Consider the following 20,522-nt stretch of genomic DNA (forward strand, 5'->3'; position numbering starts at 1 on the left):
CTGGAGGGGTCCCCCCGCCCGGTCCCCCCGCCCGGCGTGGAGCCTTCTCTCTGCTCGCCCTTCGAAGCCGGCGGGCTGCGCTCTCGCCCCGCCGTGGCTCAGGCCCACGCGGCCCCGCACGTTCTCGGCGTCCTGGGACGGCTGCCCCGGTCCGCTTCCCAGCGAGGATGGCCCTGCGCTGCTCCGCGCACAGCAACCCCACAGCAACCCGGGAGGAAGCAGCCGTCAACTCTGCAAAAAAGCCCTGTCAACGGTAAAGCGCGGTCCGGCCGAAGTTACATCTTCACCGCTAAGGGTCTAAGCGAACGGCCCACGAGGTCCTGGCGGCAGCTTTAGTCTGCGCCAAGCGGCGGGCCCCAGTCCCGGACCTGAGAACCAAGTCCCGGCTGGCCGAAGAGGCCACCTGGCCGGGCTCCAAGCGCCCCGCTCCCTGCTGGGGCTTCTCGAACGGCTCGGCGCTCTACTGGTCAGGCTTCGAGGTGGGCGTGTCTATCTGCCCTCAGGTGGTCTAACAGGCGCCGGAGAGAACCAATGGTGGGGAGCGAAGCTCCAGCCCTTCCTCCCGATTGGCCGGTTCCGGGAAGCCGGACGGTGAGGCCAGCGGGATCCCGACGCCGCTTCATTCGCCCGCCGACCCCGCTGGCCGCGCTTCCTGCTAGTCGCCGCGCTCTGCCCGCCGCCGCCATGGCCCAGTGAGTGACCGCGGGGACCCGGCCGGGGTGTCTGCCGGGTTCTCTCCACGCGGCCCTCAGCGCGGGGGCCGCCCCCCGCGCGCGCTGCGACCCCGCGCCTCCGGGTCCGGGGCCCGCCCTCCGCGGCGCGGGTTCGGGCGCCGCCCCCCACCCCGGCCGGCTCGGGGTCCCCGCGGGTCCCCGGGTGCGAGTGCGGATGGGGAGGGGCCTCGGGGTCCCCGAGCGGCGGGGAGCGGGTCCCCGGGTGCGGGTCCCCGGGTGCGGGTCCCCGGGCGCGCGCGCATCGGGCCGGGCCGCGCCGGAGCCCCCGTCCGGTCTAAAGCCCACCGGACACACTGACGTCGCCCTTTGTTTTCCCTCCGCCTTCCAGAGCCGACATCGCACTGATCGGACTGGCTGTCATGGGCCAGAACTTAATACTGAACATGAATGACCACGGCTTTGTGGTGAGTTGTGGGGACACAGCTGCCTTTGAGAGGATCTTCCTGGCATTGACCCAGTTTCAGGGATCCCTGCACAGTGCACCGAGAACCTGCTTCCGTGTGTGCTGGTACCGTCTCTAGGTCTCTGTTTCTCTCTTTCTGTCCTGAGGCTTGAACTCAGGGCTGGGACATTGTTAGGGCTTTTTCATTCAAGGCTAGTGCCCTACCACTTGAGCCACAGCCCCACTTCTCACTTTTTGCTGGTTAATTGGAGATAAGAGTTTCGGGGAGCTGGGCACCAGTGGTTCACGCCTGTAATCCTAGCTGCTCAGGAGGCTGAGATAGAAGGATCGCGGTTCAAAGCCAGCCCGGGCAGAAAAGTCCGTGAGACTCTGATCTCCAATAAACCACTAGAAAACCGGAAGTGGTGCTGTGGCTCAAGTGGTAGAGCACTTGCCTTGAGCTGAAGAGCTGAGGGACAGCACCCAGGCCCAGAGTTCAAGCCCCACGACTAACCAAAAAAAAAAGAGTTTTGGGGACTTCTGTTTGGATTGGCTTTGAACTCTCATCCTCAGATCTCAGCCTCCTGAGTAGCTAGGGATACAAGCCACTGGCTCCAGGCAAGGTTCAGTATCTTAAATCAGGATGAATCTTAAAAGAGGGCAGATTCTCCTCTAACCTAGTATAAGCTAGAGAGAGCCAAAAAGCATTTGTGTGTGCAGGTATTGGTGCCTGAACTCAAGGCGTCACACTCTACCAGACTTTTTCCACTCTCTGCTGGCTACTGTACCACTTGAGCCTCTAGTTCCTGAATTTTTTCTTCTTCTTTTCCATCAGACAGTGTTATTCAACCTGGCCTCTGTGGGGTCTCTTGAGTAGCAGGTACAGCAGGCATGATACAGGCCCAAAATGCTGTTCCTAAATACTCCAGTGACTTAGATGTCAGGACTCTCAGGGAGGAAAGCCCAACCCCTGTGGAACTGGCTAGGGCCTAGGTGTGACTGTGGGCCTTCGTGGTAGGGACAGGCGCTACATGACACCTGAGTGCTGTGTCTGCTGGCCTGTGCCTCAGTTCTCAGCTGTTTCTCCCTGAGGCTGTGACTTAACCTTACAGGGATCCACCAGCACTTGGATAATGAAAAGGAGGAGGCAGATGAACTGTGGGCCGAGTAAATATTTCACTGTTGCTTGGTCCACAGTCTGAAGGTCTTGTGTGTCCTCCATCTCCTAAGCAGGCCTTTTGTCCTTCTAGGTGTGTGCTTTTAACAGGACAGTCTCCAAAGTAGATGATTTCTTGGCCAATGAGGCAAAGGGAACCAAAGTGATTGGTGCACAGTCCTTGAAGGAGATGGTCTCCAAGCTGAAGAAGCCCCGGCGGATCATCCTGCTTGTGAAGGCTGGCCAAGCCGTGGATGACTTCATTGACAAACTGGTGAGGCCAGTGCAGCTTCTGCCCCTGCCCCTGCCCCTGCCCTGCCCCTGCCCCTGCCCCTGCCCCTATCCCTGCCCCTGCCCCTGCCCCTGCCCCTGCCCCTGCCCCTATCCCTGCCCCTGCCCCTGCCCCTGCCCCTGCCCTGCCCTGCCCCTGCCCTGTCCCTGTCCCTGCCCCTATCCCTGCCCCTGCCCCTGCCCCGCCCCAACATTTGGTTTGCTGGTTTTTCAGTTGTTTTATTTTAGAAATTTTTATTTCAGTTTCTAGGTTTGACAAAACACTTGCCTGAATGTTTTAGTATTGGTTAACGATTGGGACTAATTCACAGCATATCCTTAGGTGGTGATTTAAGGATATGAAGAGGCTTTTCACTAGGATTTATTAAGAATAGTAACTATAGCTGAGTGCTGATGGCTCATGCCTGTAATCCTAGCTCCTCAGGAGACTGAGATCTGAGGATTGAGGTTTAAAGCCAGCCCAGGAAGGAAAGTCCATGAGACTCTTATCTCCAATTAACAACCAGAAAACCAGGACTGGCCAAAAAAAAAAAAAAGTCTCATGGACTTTCATGGGGCTTGAACTCTGGGCCTGGGTGCTGTCCCTGAGCTCTTCAGCTCAAGATGAGTCCTCTACCACTTGAGCCACAGCGCCACTTCAGTTTTTTGAGTGGTTTATTGGAGATAAGAGTCTCTGGGACTTTCCTGCCTGAGCTGGCTTTGAACTTTGATCCTCAGATTTCATCCTCATGAGTAGCTAGGTTTACAGGTGTGAACCACTGGTACCCAGAGACATTTTTTAATTATTATAATTTTATTATCTTTAGTTACACAGTTTAACAGGTCAGTTTATGAGTACAGTGCACCTTGATCAATGTCAACCATTTCATCATTTTCCCCCATTCTTCCAACCCCACCCATCCTTTCTCTTTCTTTGGTATTTGCTGTCTGTGGGATGGTGGTTGAATCCCTTCCCCTCTTACTCTTGACCTTCCACCCCAGTGTTAGGGACCTATCCCAGGCCTAGTGTTTGTGAGACAACCATGAAGTAGCATCCTCAGCCCATTTTCTGTGTTTATTTTGGCGCTGGGGATTGAACCCGGGCCTTCCACCTGCTGAGCACATCCTACCACTGTATATTGTATATTATTCATGAATGCTTAGTGCTATTTACTAATAAAATCTTAGTGGGCAAATTTGTTTATTTTTGTGCCAGTCCTGGGGCTTGGACTCAGAGCCTCATGCTTTTATTCTGCTTTTTCACTTTTTGTTGGCATTCTACCTCTTTGCCACACTTCTACTCTGGCTTTTGCTGGTTAATTTAAGAAAATCTCTTGAAGATTTGTCTGCTCAGTCTGGCTTCAAATTGCAATTCTCAGATCTCAGCCTCCTGAGTAGCTAGGGTTACATGTATAGAGTAAGTAGGATTACTGCTGGCTGGCTTTAGGCCCTGGGTTCAATTCCTCAGCACCACATAAGCAGAAAAAGCCAGAAGTGGTGCTGTGGCTCAAGTGGTAGAGCGCTAGCCTTGAGGTAAAGAGCTGAGGGACAGTGCCCAGGCCCAGAGTTCAAGCCCCACAACTGACAAAAAAACCCCAAAAAACTCTCCAGTAACTGTTCTCTCTGACAGCTCTGGGAAAGCAGCAGCAGCAAAGTGATTGGCTGTTTCTGTAGGGAGAAGAGATAGTGACTACTGTGCTGCTGCTGTTTCAGTGAGGGGCCTAGAGATGAAGGACACTGATAAAGGAAGCCATGCTCAGCTTCATATATAGCCGGATGTTAAGCTGCCCGTGATTAGCTTCTGACACGGGGGTCTAAACACGGGTACATTTCCCTTCAGCATAAGCAAATACTAAATGGTGGTGGTTTTTTTGCATTTTTGGCATAGTTCTGCGGCTTGAACTCACATCCTCATGCTTCTGCTTGGCACTCTGCCCCGTGAGCCACAGTGCCACTTTCAGCTTCTTCTGAGGAGTTTATTGGAGATGAGAGTCTCATGGACTTTTCTGTCTGGGCTGGCTTTGAACCACAATCCTAGGATCTCAGCCTCCTGAGATTTATGAGCCACTAGTGCCAGGCTCAACCCTAACCCTTTAGACTGTGAATATTCTGGATAATTTTTTGTTCTTTTCGCTGGTGGAAGTTTGTTTTCTCTCTGTGTCTGGCCCACCTTAATGCTGGTGTCTGGTTGCAGGTGCCATTGCTGGACTCCGGTGACATCATCATTGACGGAGGGAATTCTGAATATCGAGATACTACAGTGAGTATTGGGAAGTCCACATTCTTTCAGGTCCTTAGAACATTCTAGAAAGAATTACCAACATTGTTCACATGATGAAAGAGTGACCTGCTTTTTCCTGCTAAGGCACACTTGGTATATGAGGTTCCCAGATACCCAGATCACTTGGGATCGGCAGCAGCTTAGTACGGCCAGCTGAGAACTCAGCCTAACTTGCCCCTTTCCTTCCCACAATCCCTGTGGGCCAGGGTGTAATGAACCAAGCAGCGCGGCTCTAGTGCTCAGGAGTCCTGTGTGCTGCAGTGCCCAGTGCCAGCAAGTCGTCTTCCTGTGAAACCCACTCATGGCGCTGTCCCACGCTCACTCTTCTCCACTTCTGCGTGGTAGTAGGGAGCAGGCTTCAGGCTCTACCTCTGGCGCTACTCCTCCAGCATTGTTTGTGCTGGTTACTCTTGGGAACGGCCTCACTTTATGCCAGACCGGCCTGAACTGTGAACCTCCTACTTGTGTTCCACTGTGTTGCTGGGGAGGATGAGTGGCTGGCTCTGTGCATAGCTGTTCACTTCCCTGTAGCTGGGGTGACAGGCATGCGCCACTGTGCCCAGCCATCAATTCAGATGGAATAGGTCACGCTTTTTTGCCCTGGCTGGTCTCCAGTTACAGTGCCCCATCTCTACCTCTTAAGTAGCTAGGATCACAGGTTTGAGCTACTGCACCTAGCTCATAAGATTTATTTATTTTTTGTTAGCATACATTGGTTATACCAGAGGGGGATTATTGTGACATTTCCACACTTCCACGAGTGATTACACTGTGTCCCTGCCAGACCTCGCCTTTCCACATTTCTATACATGATTACACGGTGTCCAGCCAGACCTCACCTTTCCACGCTTCCATGCGTGATTACACTGTGTCCGGCCAGACCTCGCCTTTCCACACTTCTATACATGATTACACGGTGTCCAGCCAGACCTCACCTTTCCACGCTTCCATGCGTGATTACACGGTGTCCAGCCAGACCTCACCTTTCCACGCTTCCATGCGTGATTACACGGTGTCCAGCCAGACCTCACCTTTCCACGCTTCCATGCGTGATTACACTGTGTCCGGCCAGACCTCGCCTTTCCTTAATCCTCCTCTAAATCAGTTTCAGCAGGTCTTACTGTTCCTTGGTCGTAGATGTCTTCCTGCATCCTCTTCATTCACCTTCCCACTGCTGCTGTTTCCCCAGCGCAGCATGCTTTACTTTCTTATCATTTACTGGTTGATTATTTATGCCAGTACTGGCGTAAATGCTGAATTGAACTCAGGGCCTTGCACTCTGCTTGGTGTTTTCACTCAAGGTTGGTGCTCTACCACTTGAGCCATAGCTTTACTTCCAGCTTTTTGCTGGCTAGTTGAGATACAAGTCTGAAATCTGTCCAGATTGGCTTTGAACTTTGACCTTAGACCTCAGCCTCCTTAGTAGCTAGGATTACAGGTGTGAGCCACCAATTCATGTCTGTACCTAAACTTGAAGTGGTTGAGTGGTTCTTCCTAACCCTGTGTTGTTTCCTGGCAAATGTAGGATATCTGATGTACATCACACCACCTTGCTCATGGGAAAGAACTTTTTTTTTTTGCCAGTCCTGGGGCTTGAACTCAGGGCCTAGACAGTATCCCTGAGCTTCTTTTTCTCTCTTTTCTTTTCTTTTTTTTTTTTTTTTTTTTTTTCTGTCCTGGGACTTGAACTCTGGGCCTCAGCTCAAGGCGAGCGCTCTATCGCTTGAACCACCGCGCCACTTCTGGTTTTCTGGTGGTTAACTGGAGATAAGAGTCTCACAGTCTTTTCTGCCTGGACTGGCTTTGAACCGCAATTCTCAGTTCTGAGTCTCCTGAGTAGCTAGGATTATAGGCATGAGCTACTGGCACCCAGCACTACTTTTTTTTTTTGAATTCTTGGTTGTAGGGCTTGAACTCTGGGCCTCAGCTCTTTAGCTTAAGGCTAGTGCTCTACCGCATGAGCCACAGCGCCACTTCCTCCCTGAGCTGCTTTTGCTGAAGGCTGGCACTCTACCACTTGAGCCATAGGCACACATCCAGCTTTTCTGTGTATGTGGTACTGAGAAATCGAACCCAGGGCTTCATGCATGCTACGCAAGCACTCTACCACTAAGCCACATTCCCAGCCCAGGAAGAACTTTTTTGGCAGCATTATGAAATTGTGTTTCTGTCCTTTAGAGACGATGTCGAGACCTGAAGGCCAAGGGACTCTTGTTTGTGGGAAGTGGCGTCAGTGGTGGTGAGGAAGGGGCTCGGTACGGCCCGTCACTCATGCCCGGAGGGAACAAAGAAGCTTGGTGAGTACCTCCGCACCTCCTGCGCCCAGCCCAGGGCTGCCTGCGTCCAGCAGGGCTTCTGGTGCAGTTCTGGAGCTGACGTCTGTAGCGTGGGGCTACGGGAGCCGGAGGTGCTCCCTCCTAATGGGGGTGTGTGTCTGTGTGTGTCTTTTTTTTTTTGTTAGTGTTGGTCCTAAGGGTTGAACTCAGGGCCGGGGCAATGTCCCTTAGCTTTTTCACTCAAGGCTGGTACTCTACTACTTGAACCACAGCTCCACTTCCAGCTTTTTGCTGGTTACTTGGAGGTAAGAATCCATTGGAGGGCTGGGAAGGTGGCTCAGTGGTAGAGTGCTTGTCTTGCATGCATGAGGCCCTGGGTTCGATTCCTCAGCACCACATAAGCAGAAAAAGCAGGAAGTGATGTTGTGGCTCAAGTGGTAGAGCACTTGCCTTGAGTTGAAAAGCTGAGGGACAGCGCCCAGTTCAAGCTCCATGATGGACCAAAAAACAAAAAAACAAGAATCCATTGGACTTTCTTGCTCAGGCTGGCTTCAAACTACAATCCTCAGATCTTAGCCTCCTGGAAGCTAGGATTACAGGTGTGAGCCCCTGACACCTCTGTCAGTGAGAGCAGACAAGACTAGTAGAAATTCCCACAGGCCTGGAGAAGCAAGTGGAAAGTATCAAGTTCACTGTCTGCGTGAGGAGTCAGGACTGCCGTGTAGCTGGGATGTGGTCCTCAAATAACTCCTTGTCTGTTTGCTGGCATTGGGGTTTGAACTCTTGTCTGTTTGCTGGCATTGGGGTTTGAATTCTTGTCTGTTCGCTGGCATTGGGGTTTGAACTCTTGTCTGTTTGCTGGCATTGGGGTTTGAATTCTTGTCTGTTCACTGGCATTGGGGTTTGAATTCTTGTCTGTTCGCCGGCATTGGGGTTTGAACACTTGTCTGTTTGCTGGCATTGGGGTTTGAACACTTTTCTGTTCGCTGGCATTGGGGTTTGAACTCTTGTCTGTTCGCTGGCATTGGGGTTTGAACTCTTGTCTGTTCGCTGGCACTGGGGTTTGAACCCAGGGCTTCTCGCTTGCTAGGCAGGCGCTACACTGCATCAGTCATGCCTCCAGCCCTTTTTGTTCTAGTTTTTAAGTTATTAAGTAATTAACTTTATGTTGGTTCTGGGGCTTGAACTCAGAGACTGGGCATTGTCCCTGAGCTTTTGTGCTCAAGATAAGCTCTCGTCATTTGAGCCCCAGCTCCACTTTCAGCTTTTTTGCTAATTTAGTGGAGGTAAAGTCTCATGGACTTTCCTTACCTGGCTGGCTTCAAGTTGTAATCTTCAGATATCAGCTTCCTGAGTAGTTAGGTATAGGGGTAAGTCACTGGTGCCCGGCTGTACTACTTACTTTTGAGATAGGGTCTCATAGAAGTGGTGCTGTGGCTTAAAGTGGTAGAGTGCTAGTCTTGGGGTAAAAAAGCTCATCAGCAGGGCCCCGGCCCTGAGTCAAGCCCCAGGACTGACCCCAAAAAAAACTAGCATAGAAGAAGGTAATTAAACACAATGATTGACTCTAGGACTAACCAAGTAGAAGTTATTAAGTGAACAGAGTCAGGGTCTCATTTTTTGCCCCAGGCTGACGTGAACTTTGCTCCTGTTGACGCTTTCATCATAGCTGAGACAGGTTCACGACGCCACCATGCCCAGTTTCTTCTGATAAGATCTCACACGTTCTTTTCCTGGCGTTGCTGTGAATGCCATCTTCCACCTCCCGAGTGGAGTGGCGGGCATGACAGGCATGAGGCACTGTGCCCAGCACCTGTCTTTGTTTGATTCTGGGGAATTTTTGTGAGCAAGTGATGTAGGGGTGTGGGTGGCGTGTGGGCGGCACAGGAGAGAAAGACACAGCCATGCAGGTCCTCTGGAGGGAGTGCGGGGGGGGGGGGGGGGGGGTGGAAGGTGACCTGCTGTTCAGAGTGAGTTCGAGTCTCAGATATTCCAGAATTAGGCAATAGAATACAGGAGTGATGAAACCTGACCTCTAAAGAGGAAGGGTTTATTATGATGAAAGATGATTCTCCAGATGACCTCTCAGATGAATAAGTCTCCAGATTCTTTTCAGTGTGTTAAAACAGAAAGTTAGAGAGCCTTCCTGCTTCTCAAAAATATAAGAATACACGTACTCAGGGCACCTATTCTGTGGACTATTAGAAACACAGTTGAGCTGGGCATGGCATGGTGGCTCACGCCTGTAATCCTAGCTACTCAGGAGGCTGAGATCTGAGAATATTGGTTCAAAGCCAGCTGGGGCAGGAAAGTCCTTGAGACTCTTACCTCCAGTTCACGAGAAAAACACTGGAAATGGAGGTGTGGCTCCAGTGGTAGAGGGCCAGCCTTGAGTGAAAAAGCTGACATGTAGTGCCCAGATCCTGTCAAGCCCCAGCACCAACACACACAAAAAAGCAGAGTTGGGGGCTGGGAATGTAGCTTAGTGGTGGAGTGCTTGTCTAGCGTGCGTGAAGTCCTGGGTTCTACTCCTGAATACCACATACACAGAAAAAGCTAAAAGTGGCTGCTGGGGCTCAAGTGGTAGAGTGCTGGCCTTAGCAAAAGCAGCTCAGGGACAGCACCCAGGCCCTGAGTTCAAGCCCCAGGACTGCCGGTGGCTCACACCTGTAATCCTAGCTACTCAGGAGGCTGAGATCTGAGAATCACAGTTCAAAGCCAGGCCAGGCAAGAAACTCCTCGAGATCTTATCTCCAATAAACCACTAGAAAACTAAAAGTGGTGCTGTGGCTCAGGCAGTAGAGCGCTCGCCTTGAGCTGAAGAGTGCAGGGACAGCACCCAGGCCCAAAGTTCAAGCCCCAGGACCGACCAAAAAAAAAAAAAGCAGGGGTTGTAGCGTTCCTAGGAGCTGAGATCCCTGCGCATTTTGTCTCATTAGCTGAATGGACCTTTCTTCCCACAGGCCTCACATCAAGACAATCTTCCAAAGCATTGCTGCGAAAGTGGGGACCGGAGAACCCTGCTGTGACTGGGCAAGTGCAGTCAGCTGACCTCGTGCACTCATCGAAGTGACAGACAGTGCACAGCTGAGCAAAGACCCGTGTGGTCCCAGTGGTCAGCTGGTGACACAAGCTTCTCACCCAGCTGGTGCCTAACGCGCATGCCCATGTGTCCTAGTGTCCTCGGTTGTTTTGTTTATTTTTAGTGGGGGGGTTGGTGTTGGTAAATGGGTTTGAATTCAGGACCGCGAGCTTGGTTGGTTCTCTATTATGTAAACTATGTCTCTAGCCCAACTTGTTGTTGGTTGTGGGGCTTGAACTCAGAGCTGTCAAAGCCAGCCAGGTGGGAAAGTCCATGAGACCCTTAACTCCAGTTAACCACCAGAATACTGGAAGTGGCGCTGTGGCTCAAATGGTAGAGCGCTTGCCTTGAGCTGAAGAGCTGAGGGACAGCGCCCAGAGTTCAAGCCCCACAACTGACCAAAAAAAGTCTCATTGGGACTTTTTACCCAGGCTGTCTTAGAACTATGATCCTCAGATTTCAGCCTACTGAGTAGCTAGGATTATAGGCGTGAGCCACCGACTTCCAGCTTAGCCCAGTTTTTTGATCAGTATCTCTGGAGATGGAGTCTCATAGACATTTCTGCCTGAGCTGGTTTTGAACTGTGATCATATAGATCTCAGCCTCCTTTTGTAGCTAGGATAATGGGTTACTTGAGCCACCGGCACCTGTCCTGGTGTCTTAATGGACTGTTCAAAGCCTGGAGGTCAGTGTGTTAATGGCTGCCTTCCTCACCCACCACAAGGTGGTTTCCTTAAATAAGAGGAAGTAAGATGAGATGAAGTAAGATTTTTTTTTTAGCCATGTTACTTAATGGCCAATGAGTGTTGAAATCTAACTGGGTTTGCCATCTGGGTGAAAGCAAGATTGATGGGCTCTAGCCATGTCAGATGTCCGGGCACAGTGGAAGAAGCCTTTCCCATAGCCTGGGATGTGGGCTCCAGGGCTTCGGTGCTCCCTGAAGTCTGGAAGCTGGGCCGCCTGGGTTTGGTAGTGTTGAGAGAATAGATGAGCTCCTGTCTCCAGCCCAAAGTGCAGATGGAAAAGCACAGCAGACAAGGAATTGAGATGTGTCATTCAGGTTCTCTGTTCGCTTCCAGTGGGGGTGATCTACATAATCTCCAGGATCTCTAGCTTCTAGTCCCTGTATGATGAGGAGGTAAAGACTGAGAGGATTGTGGTTGGAGGTCAGTCCCGGCCAAAAGTTACCGAGACCCCAACCAAAAGTCATCTGAGACCCTATCTTAACCATTAAGTCCAGTGTGGCAGTGCACCCTGTTATCCTTATCCCAACTCCACAGAACAGTAGTCTGAGCCTCGCCCCAGGCATAACGCATGACGCCACACAAGGGCTGGGGGAGCATGGCTCGAGTGATTGAGCGCCCGCCAACCTCAGGGGTGAGGTGAGGTCACCAGCCATAGGCTTGAGGAGCAGTGTCCACATGAGAAGGGGCCGGTCCACATCTGCAGTGCCTGTGATCCATGGCTCTGGGAGGCCGTCCGGCCCCTGCCTGCGCTGAACGTGCCTGCCGGGCGCCGCGCAGGAAGTTGACTCTTGTTGCATTGCACTGATTCTTTACTCATTAGGCAACTTTCAGAAAAGTTGGTTTCCTGGGTAACGTCTGCAGGAGCAGAATGTGTTGATCATGGCAGTAGTTATGTTTATTCGGTTAATAAACTGAACTCTGATTTTGTCCGTGTTGCCAGTATGTCTCAGCTAGATCTTGTCACTGGTGGGACACAAGTCAGTGGGTCCGACCTTGGTGCTAAAGCCATTTTACTCTCAGTGGAACTTAGAAACAACTACAATATATTTATATCTAGAGAAGACAAGTGACTTGTGTCTTGTTTTATCTTGAGTTGAGGTCTCAGTCTATAGCCCAGGATGGCCTGGACTCACTTTATAGCACAGGCTGGTAAGACAAGCTTAATTACGTCAACTTATTTTTTTTTTGTTCAGTCGTGAGCCTTAAATCTGGGCCTGGGTGCTGTCCCTCAGCTCTTCAGCTCAACTGGAGAGCTCTATCACTTGAGCCACAGCGCCACTTCCGATTTTCTGGTGGTTAATTGGAGATAAGAGTCTCAGGGACGTTCCTGCCTCGGCTGGCTTTGAGCCACAATCCTCAGATCTCAGCCTCCTGTAGCTAAGATTACAGGCGTGAGCCACTGTGCCTGGCAGTATTAATGCCAGTTTATTTAATCTGCAGTTGCTAGAAAGAGGCGACTTCAGGGCAAAGATGACACTTGTGTGTTGGAGCTGGGGCACAGCATGGCTTTTGACAGTGATGAGAGAGAAAAATGTAGGGAGCAATGGAGTGGATACACTGAGGTTTGTGTTCAGGAATACTAGGTTTGCTCCACGTTCATTAGGTTCCTGTGGATTGCTGTGGAACCCGCGGGCTTGTCTGGTGTGCTGTCTGCAGCTCTGATCCGTCCCTTGGTGCTCTTCACCCCGACAGGTGGGAGACGAGGGGGCCGGGCACTTCGTGAAGATGGTGCACAACGGGATAGAGTACGGAGACATGCAGCTGATCTGCGAGGCGTACCACTTGATGAAGGATGTGCTGGGCCTGGAGCATGAGGAGATGGCCCAGGTGAGTCCTAGGCACACCTCCACCAGTAGGGGGCCCTTGTTGCTCCCTCTCCCCCGCCCCCTCCTCTGCAAGGAGTCCCTCCTTCCTGTTGGCCTGGCTGACTGGTGGCTACATGGACTCCACCCTGATTTAGGGGAAGCTATTGTAATACAGTCCTGATGGCCCGACATCATTTTATAGGACCATAAACCAGGACTTCCGGTCATGAAGTTACAAGTGAGTTCCTAAAGAGTCTCAGTGGCATTTCCTTTATGGCTAGAGACACTGAACGCTGCCCATGTCCATTGGCCATTTTTACTTCTCCTTCTGAGAAGTCTCTAAGTCTTTACCCGTTTATTAATCAGGTGGCTGTTTCTTTGTGGGGTGTGCCCTGCAGGACCCTCCGCCTCACACTGCTCTCTCTCTCTCTCTGCATGTAGACGTTTGAGGAATGGAATAAGACGGAGCTAGACTCGTTCCTGATCGAAATCACAGCTAATATTCTCAAATTCCGAGACAGCGACGGCCAGGAGCTGCTGCCCAAGATCAGAGACAGTGCGGGGCAGAAGGGCACAGGGAAGTGGACGGCCATCTCTGCCCTGGAATATGGGGTTCCGGTCACCCTCATCGGTGAGCACACCTGAGCCCCGTGGCCCTGCTGCTGAGATCTTGACATCTGGGAATACTGATCTCTGTGGGTCCATAGACCGTGTGGAGGCTGGGGGCATGGCTCAAGTGGTAGCGTGCCAGCCTAGTAAGTTTGAGGCCTGGTGTTCAAACCCAGGGCTTCTACCACTTAAGCCAAGTGCTCAGTTCTACTTAAGTTATAAAAATCAGAAGTAGGGCTCGGAAGGCAGCTCAGTGGTAGAGTGCTTGCCTTGCATGTATGAGGCCCTGGGTTCAATTCCTTAGCACCACATAAGCAGAAAAAGCCAGAAGTGGCGCTGTGGCTCAAGTGGTAGAGTGCTAGCCTTGAGCTGAAGAGCTGAGGGACAGCACCCAGGCCCAGAGTTCAGGCCCCACGACGGACAAAAAAAAAAAAAAAAAAAAAAAAATCAGAAGTAAATGAGAGGGTTAAGAAAACTAAAACCTGTTTCTTTTTTATTATTGTTTATTTGTTTGTTTATTTATTTGCTCGTCCTGGGGCTTGAACTCAGGGCCTGGACGCTGTCCCTGAGCTTCTCTGTGCTCAAGGCTAGCGTTCTACCACTTGAGCCACAGTGCCACTTCTGGCCTTTTCTGTGTGTGTGGTACTGGGGAATCAAACCCAGGGCTTCATGCATGCTAGGCAGGCACTCTACCACTAAGCCACATCCCCAGCCTTAAAACCTGTTTCTTTAAGAGTTACAGTAAGAGGTGGGCACAGTGGCACACAGCTGTGATTCCAGCAACTCAGGAGGCTGAGGTAGGAGGATCGCTTGAACCCAGGAGTCAAGACCAGCAGAGCTGTCTTAAAATTAACAGATGCACTTTGTTTCCTTTTTTCTTTTGGTTGGTTGAACTCATGGCCTGGGCACTGTCCTTGACCTCTTTTGCTCAAGGCTAGTGCTTTCCCACTTTGAGCCATAGCACCACTTCCAGCTTTTGTGGCAGTTAATTGGAGATAAGAGTCTCTCTGACTTTCCTGCCCGAGCTGGCTTTGAACTGTGATCCTTAAATCTCACCCTCCTGAGTAGCTAGGATTACAGGCTGAGCCACTGGCGTCCTGCTCTAGATGTACTTCTGACAGGACTGGAAAAAGAAGTCAAGTCAGTGTTCTACACAGTTGCTGAAAGGCGGGTCTTTGCTCTGGACAGAACAGTTCTCTCCATGGTAGCTCAGGCCTTTCCCAGTTCCCTTCCTCGTCTCTTCCTTTGGGCGGGCCGTGCTCTTCCTTCTCTGCACGCTGCCCCCACCCTCACGTGTGCCCTGGGGCACGGGGAGGTGGCTCAGTGTAAGGCACAGCAGGGTGAAGTCACCTCTGTGGTCTTGCTCTATGTAGAAGGAAACTGGCTGCTTTTCAGTCAGGCCTAGTGTGTGCCATGAGCGGTTATTCACTGGCTCATAGCTGGATTCCTGCTTCCAGAAGCATCTTCCTATTTTAGAGCCTCCCATTATGTGGGCCAGCGTTATCCCCGGGTGGTGCCCCGGGGCGCCAGTCTAGTCCCCCGTCCTGTAACTTGCTTCTTGCACACTGGTGTTTCATTGCTTCCTTCCACCAATGCGCAGGCATCAGGTTGCGGAAGGGCTTTGGTTGCCTGTGTTTACCTCGTGCTCCCCAAGTTTATGGCTTTCCTTTAAGTGTGTGCTTAGTTCCCAGAGATCTCAACCCATTTCATTAGGGGAGGTGCAGGAGTGGTGGATTTAGATCAGATAAAGTCTCAGTTGAGTCTTAAAGTACTACATTGACATGTTTTTATTTGAATGAAGTAACATTATGAAAATGAACCATCATGGATATACTGAAAATAAAATGTCAAAATTTCAAAAGAGGTTTGGAGTGGAGACCCTTGTCAGTGTAACAGTTAGTTCAAGTTGCTGGGAAATACTGCTTTGGGAGGAAGTCAATTGAGTCTTCAATTGAGTCTTCAGTGTCCTCGTACTCAAGAGCTAGTGGCAGAATTGAGTTTGAGGCCAGCCTGAGCAGAGTGTCAGGATTTCAAAAAGCAAAAGAAACCCAGGGACGTGGAGCACAGCTTCAGTGAGGCCCTGGGTTCAGTCCTGAGCTGCAGTCAGTCTGTCAATCAAATGAAGTCCTTTACGTTGATCTTTGTCGTTGAATGCTTGTGTCCATGCTCAAAGACAAGTGGCCAACAACTGTTAGTGCACTTATAAAAGTTCTTTCTGGCAAGGCACCAGCAGCCCAAACCTGCAATCCTAGCTACTCTGGAGGCTGAGATCTGAGGATGGAGGTTTGAAGCCAGCCCAGGTGAGAAAGTCTATGAGACTCTTAGCTCCAGTTGACCAGCAAAAGGCTGGAAGTGGAGCTACGGCTCAAGTGGTAGAGCACCAGCCAAGAGATAATGAGGCCCTCAATTTACATTCTGGTACTGCACATTCTTTTTGACCCAGATTAAATGCTAAAATGCCTGAGGTTAAAACTGAGCTGTTTGCAAAACATATTTCCTGCCCTTCTCCTTTGCCTTGCTCTGGCTACATGAGCTCCTTCGTGTCTGACCCTCCCCCTCAATGCCTCCACGCAGGAGAAGCTGTCTTTGCTCGCTGTTTGTCATCTCTCAAGGATGAGAGGATTCAAGCCAGCAAGAAACTGAAGGGTCCCCAGAAGGCCCGGTTTGAAGGCAGTAAGCAGTCATTCCTGGAGGACATTCGGAAGGTGTGTGACGAATAGCAGTTCTCTTCCCTTCCTCTCTGAACGTCCCTTTGAATTTGGAGTCAGTCTTGATGGTTGAATTCCTTTATCTGTGTTGGAAAACTGACTTGGAGTTTGAGCTCTCAAATTGGGAGAGCTTTTATAAAGCTATCGGCTTTGCTGGCCCCTTGGAAGACAGTGGGTGTAGGGCAGCATTCGAAGGCCTGGGGCGGCTGGCGGAATGAAGTGTAGCCTCCACTTTGTTCCCCCCTCCCCACCCCGGGTCTCCTAGGGCGCCAGGCAGCCGCTCAGGTCCCCACAACACTCCCGTCTCCCTGTCACCCTCCAGGCGCTCTATGCCTCCAAAATCATCTCGTACGCTCAAGGCTTCATGCTGCTCAGACAGGCCGCCACTGAATTTGGCTGGACGCTCAATTACGGTGGCATTGCCCTCATGTGGAGAGGAGGCTGCATCATCAGAAGGTCAGTGTGAGGCGCCCGGCCAGCAGTGCGGCACACTGCCCTGCGAGCCAGAGACCGTGACCGCGGGGCCTGCTGGCGCATTTCCCTGTCACCCTGGCGGCGGCGTTGTCAGGCTCGGTGTGTCCCACTTCAGTCACGCTCTCCAATGGCACCAGAGAGTCAACCAGCTGCAGAGGGGAAATACATGAAAACAAGACTGGGGCTGGGGCTGGGACTGGGGTTATTTTCTAAACAATACAGTATAACAAGAACTAACGATAAGTTATATAGTATAATACAGTATAATGCGATGCAAATGCCATGTTTATATATTATTATATTGTGTTAGGTGTCATACCTCACCTAGAGGTATTTACAGATATACATAAGGGACGGGGGGGGGGGGCGGGGGGGGGGGACATGGCGTGGCTCAAGAGATAAAAGCAGGGGCTGGTGGTAGAGTGCTTGCCAGGCATGTATGAAGCTCTGGGTTCGATTCCCCAGTACCACATACACAGAAAAAGCTGGAAGTGGTATTATGGCTCACGTGGTAGAGTGCTAGCTTGAGCAAAAAGCACCTCAGGGACAGCGCTCAGGCCCTGAGTTCAAGCCCTGGCACTGGCAAATAAAAAAAGGAGGAGATAAAAGCACTTGCCCTGAATTAAGATCATAAACAAAAACGCTATAGGACGCCCACGGTTACATGTAAGCAGCATAGCATGTCCTGTGAGGACGTGCGTGTCCGTGGTGGGGTGGGGCTGGGGGCCACCTCGGCCTAGCAGGTCATCTAACGCTTTAGCGCAGCTGGCACACGCTTGTGCCCGTGCACGCTTGTGCCCGTGCTTTCCTTCAGCTGCTCTAGGGGCCGAGCCCGGGGCTCGGGGCTCCCTCGGGTTCGCACTGACTGGCTCCCCTGCTTCCCGCCAGCGTCAGACCACTGACTCCTTGCCTGTTATTTTAGCGTCTTTCTGGGCAAGATTAAAGATGCGTTTGATCGAAACCCAGACCTCCAGAACCTGCTGCTGGATGACTTCTTTAAGTCCGCTGTGGAGAACTGCCAGGTACGTGGCTGAATTCTCCCCGAGGGTTTTGCCGTGGGCATAGTCCATGCCGCTCACCCTGGCCCCGCTTGCTGTGCGCAGGACTCGTGGCGGCGGGCCGTGAGCACCGGCGTGCAGCGGGGCATCCCCATGCCCTGCTTCTCCACCGCCCTGGCCTTCTACGACGGCTACAGACACGAGATGCTGCCGGCCAACCTCATCCAGGTAAGCGTGGCGCGGGCGGGCCGGCGCCCCGGCGCTGCCAGGGCCGTGCGTGGCCGCGCGTTTGCCTAACCAGCGGAATTCTCGTCTAGGCGCAGCGGGATTACTTTGGGGCGCACACCTATGAACTCCTGGCCAAACCGGGACAGTTTATCCATACCAACTGGACAGGCCACGGCGGCAGCGTGTCGTCCTCTTCCTACAACGCCTAAGGGGGCGCGCTCGCCCCTCCTCCCCAGAACGGACATTCCGTGCGCAGCACTCCCAGGGCCCTTTGCCCTGCTTCCTGCTCAGATCTTTTAGCCAAGGTTCCCCAGGGCCTAAGTAACAAGTGGTCCCGGAACTACCACGTGACCGTCCTCCACACCCTTGGGCGCTGTGGTCAGAGCGGCTGCAGCCCCTCGTGGACCGACAGGTTTGTGGGTTTGATCATGCTGGAACTGGCGTCCTGCTGCTCCTCCCTTCTCTACTCAGTGAACACCGCACAGCCCCACCCCTGCCTTCCCCCCACACTCCTGGGGCCATTCCCCACCCTCCTGGCCAGAGGATGGCACTGAGGGCATCACATTCCACTGGGCTGTATGAATTCACCCCCACCCTCCCCGCCTCCACTTAACACAACAAAGACCCCAAGTAACACAAGAAACACCAGGCTGAGGACAGTGAGGGGGGCCTGGGCTGGAGGCGTGGGCGGCGGGCGCTGGGCAGAGGGGGTGCGGGTGGAGGGAACGCTCTGTACCTGCTCTATCATGTTCTTTACAATAAATCTTTTTGAGAATTCCATTTGTGTGCCAGCTCCACCTGGCCGACCTGTGTCCTGTGCTCTTTCTGGCTTTGCGGCGTCTTTACTGGTGGTTATGGCCTGGGGCCATGGGACTGTTTTATACCAGCATTTTAAGGCCACTGCAGGATTTTTCTGGAACGCTTTAGAGTCCTAAGAGTGGCCTGGGAAGAGTGGGAGCTAGCCGAGTCTGTTTGGACAGCTGTGTCCCCCATTTTGCCTCCAGCAGCTGCTTCCCACTCCCTCGGGAGGGGGAGGGGGAGGGGGCCTTTTCACTGGCGCAGTCGTTTTGTGGGCCAGGCACTCACTGTGTGGCCCATGTTGGCCTTGACTCCCTGACTCAGCGCCCTGCATGCACCGCGTGTCCAGCCAAACCCGCTTGCAAACATTTTGCCAGGTCGTGAGGACTTCATAACCAGGCTGCCTGTCTGCCCCTTCCTGCCTCACCTGTGTTAGAAATGCACCACTCTCCCGGGTCAGACATGAGTATCATCAAGGCAGGGTTTTTTTGTTTGTTTGTTTTGTGGTTGTAGGGCCTGAACTCGGCCTGGGCGCTGTCCCTCAGCTCTCCAGCTCAAAGCTAGCGCTCTACCACTTGAGCCACAGCACCACTTCTGGCTTTTTCTGCTTATGTGGTACTGAGGAATCGAACCCAGGGCCTCATGCATGCAAGGCAAGCACTCTATCACCAAGCCACCTTCCCAGCCCCAAGGCAATTTACTGTTGCAGAACAGGGTGCAGTGCTGGGCAGGCACAACTGCAGGGCAGCGTGCTACGCTTTCACCCAAATCCATCTCCCCCTCGTCAAGGAGCTAGGCTCACAGTCTACGCACAACTGACTACCAAGGTTAGAAGGGGAGCCATTCTTTAATTCTTGTCAAAGGTTTTTTTTTTTCTTCCCCACTTAGCAATTACAGTTTATTATTTTAACTTTTTCAACACAAGATTAATCTCCCTATTGTGGCTAGTTGGTAGCAAGCAGTACAGATAATAACTATAGCTGAAGTAAACAAAGCAAATGCTTCCAGGAAACATCAATATTCCATACCAGATATACTTTGGTTTGACAGAAAATCACCTTTTCTCATACCTAGAAATCTGAGAGACAGAGAAACACTTATTTTTTTGTACTGGGGCTTAAACTCAGGGCCTCTTGCTCTTGCTTGGCCTTTTCTACTCAAGGCTGACACTCTATGACTTGAGCCGCAGCTCTACTTTCAGCTTTTTGGTGATTAGTTGGAGATAAGCATCTCATGGATTTTTCTGTCCTAGCTAACTTCAAACTCAGAACCTCCGATCTCAGCCTCCCAAGGAGCGAGGATGACAGGTGTGAGCCACCAGCGCCTGGCCACTTGGTTAATTTTAGCAAAAGACTTGCCCTGGGTGGCCTCAGACTTTGGCTATACCATGAGGCCACTGCTGTGTCACAAGACACTTGCGTATGTGTATTTTCTCACTTAAAAAAGTGGGGCACTGGTGGCTCACACCTGTCATCCTAGCTACTCAGGAAGCTGAGATCTCAGAATTGTGGTTGGAAGCCAGCTTAGGAAAAAAAAATTTTAATAAGTTTTTTAAGGAAATTCAATTACCTCCCCCCACCTCCCCCCTTCCCCCAAAATTTTAAGGCCAGAAGTGGAGCCTGTGGATCAAGCTAGCCCTAAGTAAGGGACAGTGCCTCAGCCTTCAAGTTCAAGTCTAGAGACTGACATCAATTTTTTTTTCTTTTTTGTCGGTCATGGGGCTTGAACTTGGCTTGGGTACTGTCCCTCAGCTCTTCAGCTCAAGGCGAGCAACTCTACCACTTGAGCCACAGCACCACTTCTGGTTTTCTGGTGGTTTATTGGAGATAAGAGTCTCACAGACAGGCTGGGAAGGTGGCTCAGTGGTAGAGCGCTTGCCTTGCAAGCTTGAGGCCCTGGGTTCGATTCCTCAGCACCACATAAGCAAAATGAAAAAAGCTGGAAGTGGCGCTGTGGCTCAAGTGGTAGAGCACTA

At 51.8% G+C, this 20,522-nt stretch overlaps 1 protein-coding gene across 1 annotated transcript; it reads left to right on the forward strand.

The window, feature by feature from the left end:
- The first annotated feature begins 588 nt into the window (after window positions 1-588).
- On the forward strand, window positions 589-18,529 carry Pgd (phosphogluconate dehydrogenase). Its single transcript, XM_070037332.1, has 13 exons — window positions 589-692; window positions 1,063-1,138; window positions 2,367-2,546; window positions 4,737-4,802; window positions 7,002-7,120; window positions 10,063-10,132; window positions 12,620-12,754; window positions 13,174-13,363; window positions 15,916-16,046; window positions 16,372-16,505; window positions 17,446-17,545; window positions 17,627-17,749; window positions 17,839-18,529. Exons 1-13 carry the CDS (start codon window positions 685-687, stop codon window positions 17,956-17,958), a joined length of 1,452 nt encoding a protein of 483 aa, XP_069893433.1. The 5' UTR covers window positions 589-684; the 3' UTR covers window positions 17,959-18,529.
- The last annotated feature ends 1,993 nt before the right edge of the window (window positions 18,530-20,522 follow it).

Source organism: Dipodomys merriami, unplaced genomic scaffold, assembly GCF_024711535.1.
Source record: "Dipodomys merriami isolate MVZ:Mamm:240054 unplaced genomic scaffold, mDipMer1.0.p SCAF_28, whole genome shotgun sequence".
NCBI lineage: Eukaryota > Metazoa > Chordata > Mammalia > Rodentia > Heteromyidae > Dipodomys > Dipodomys merriami.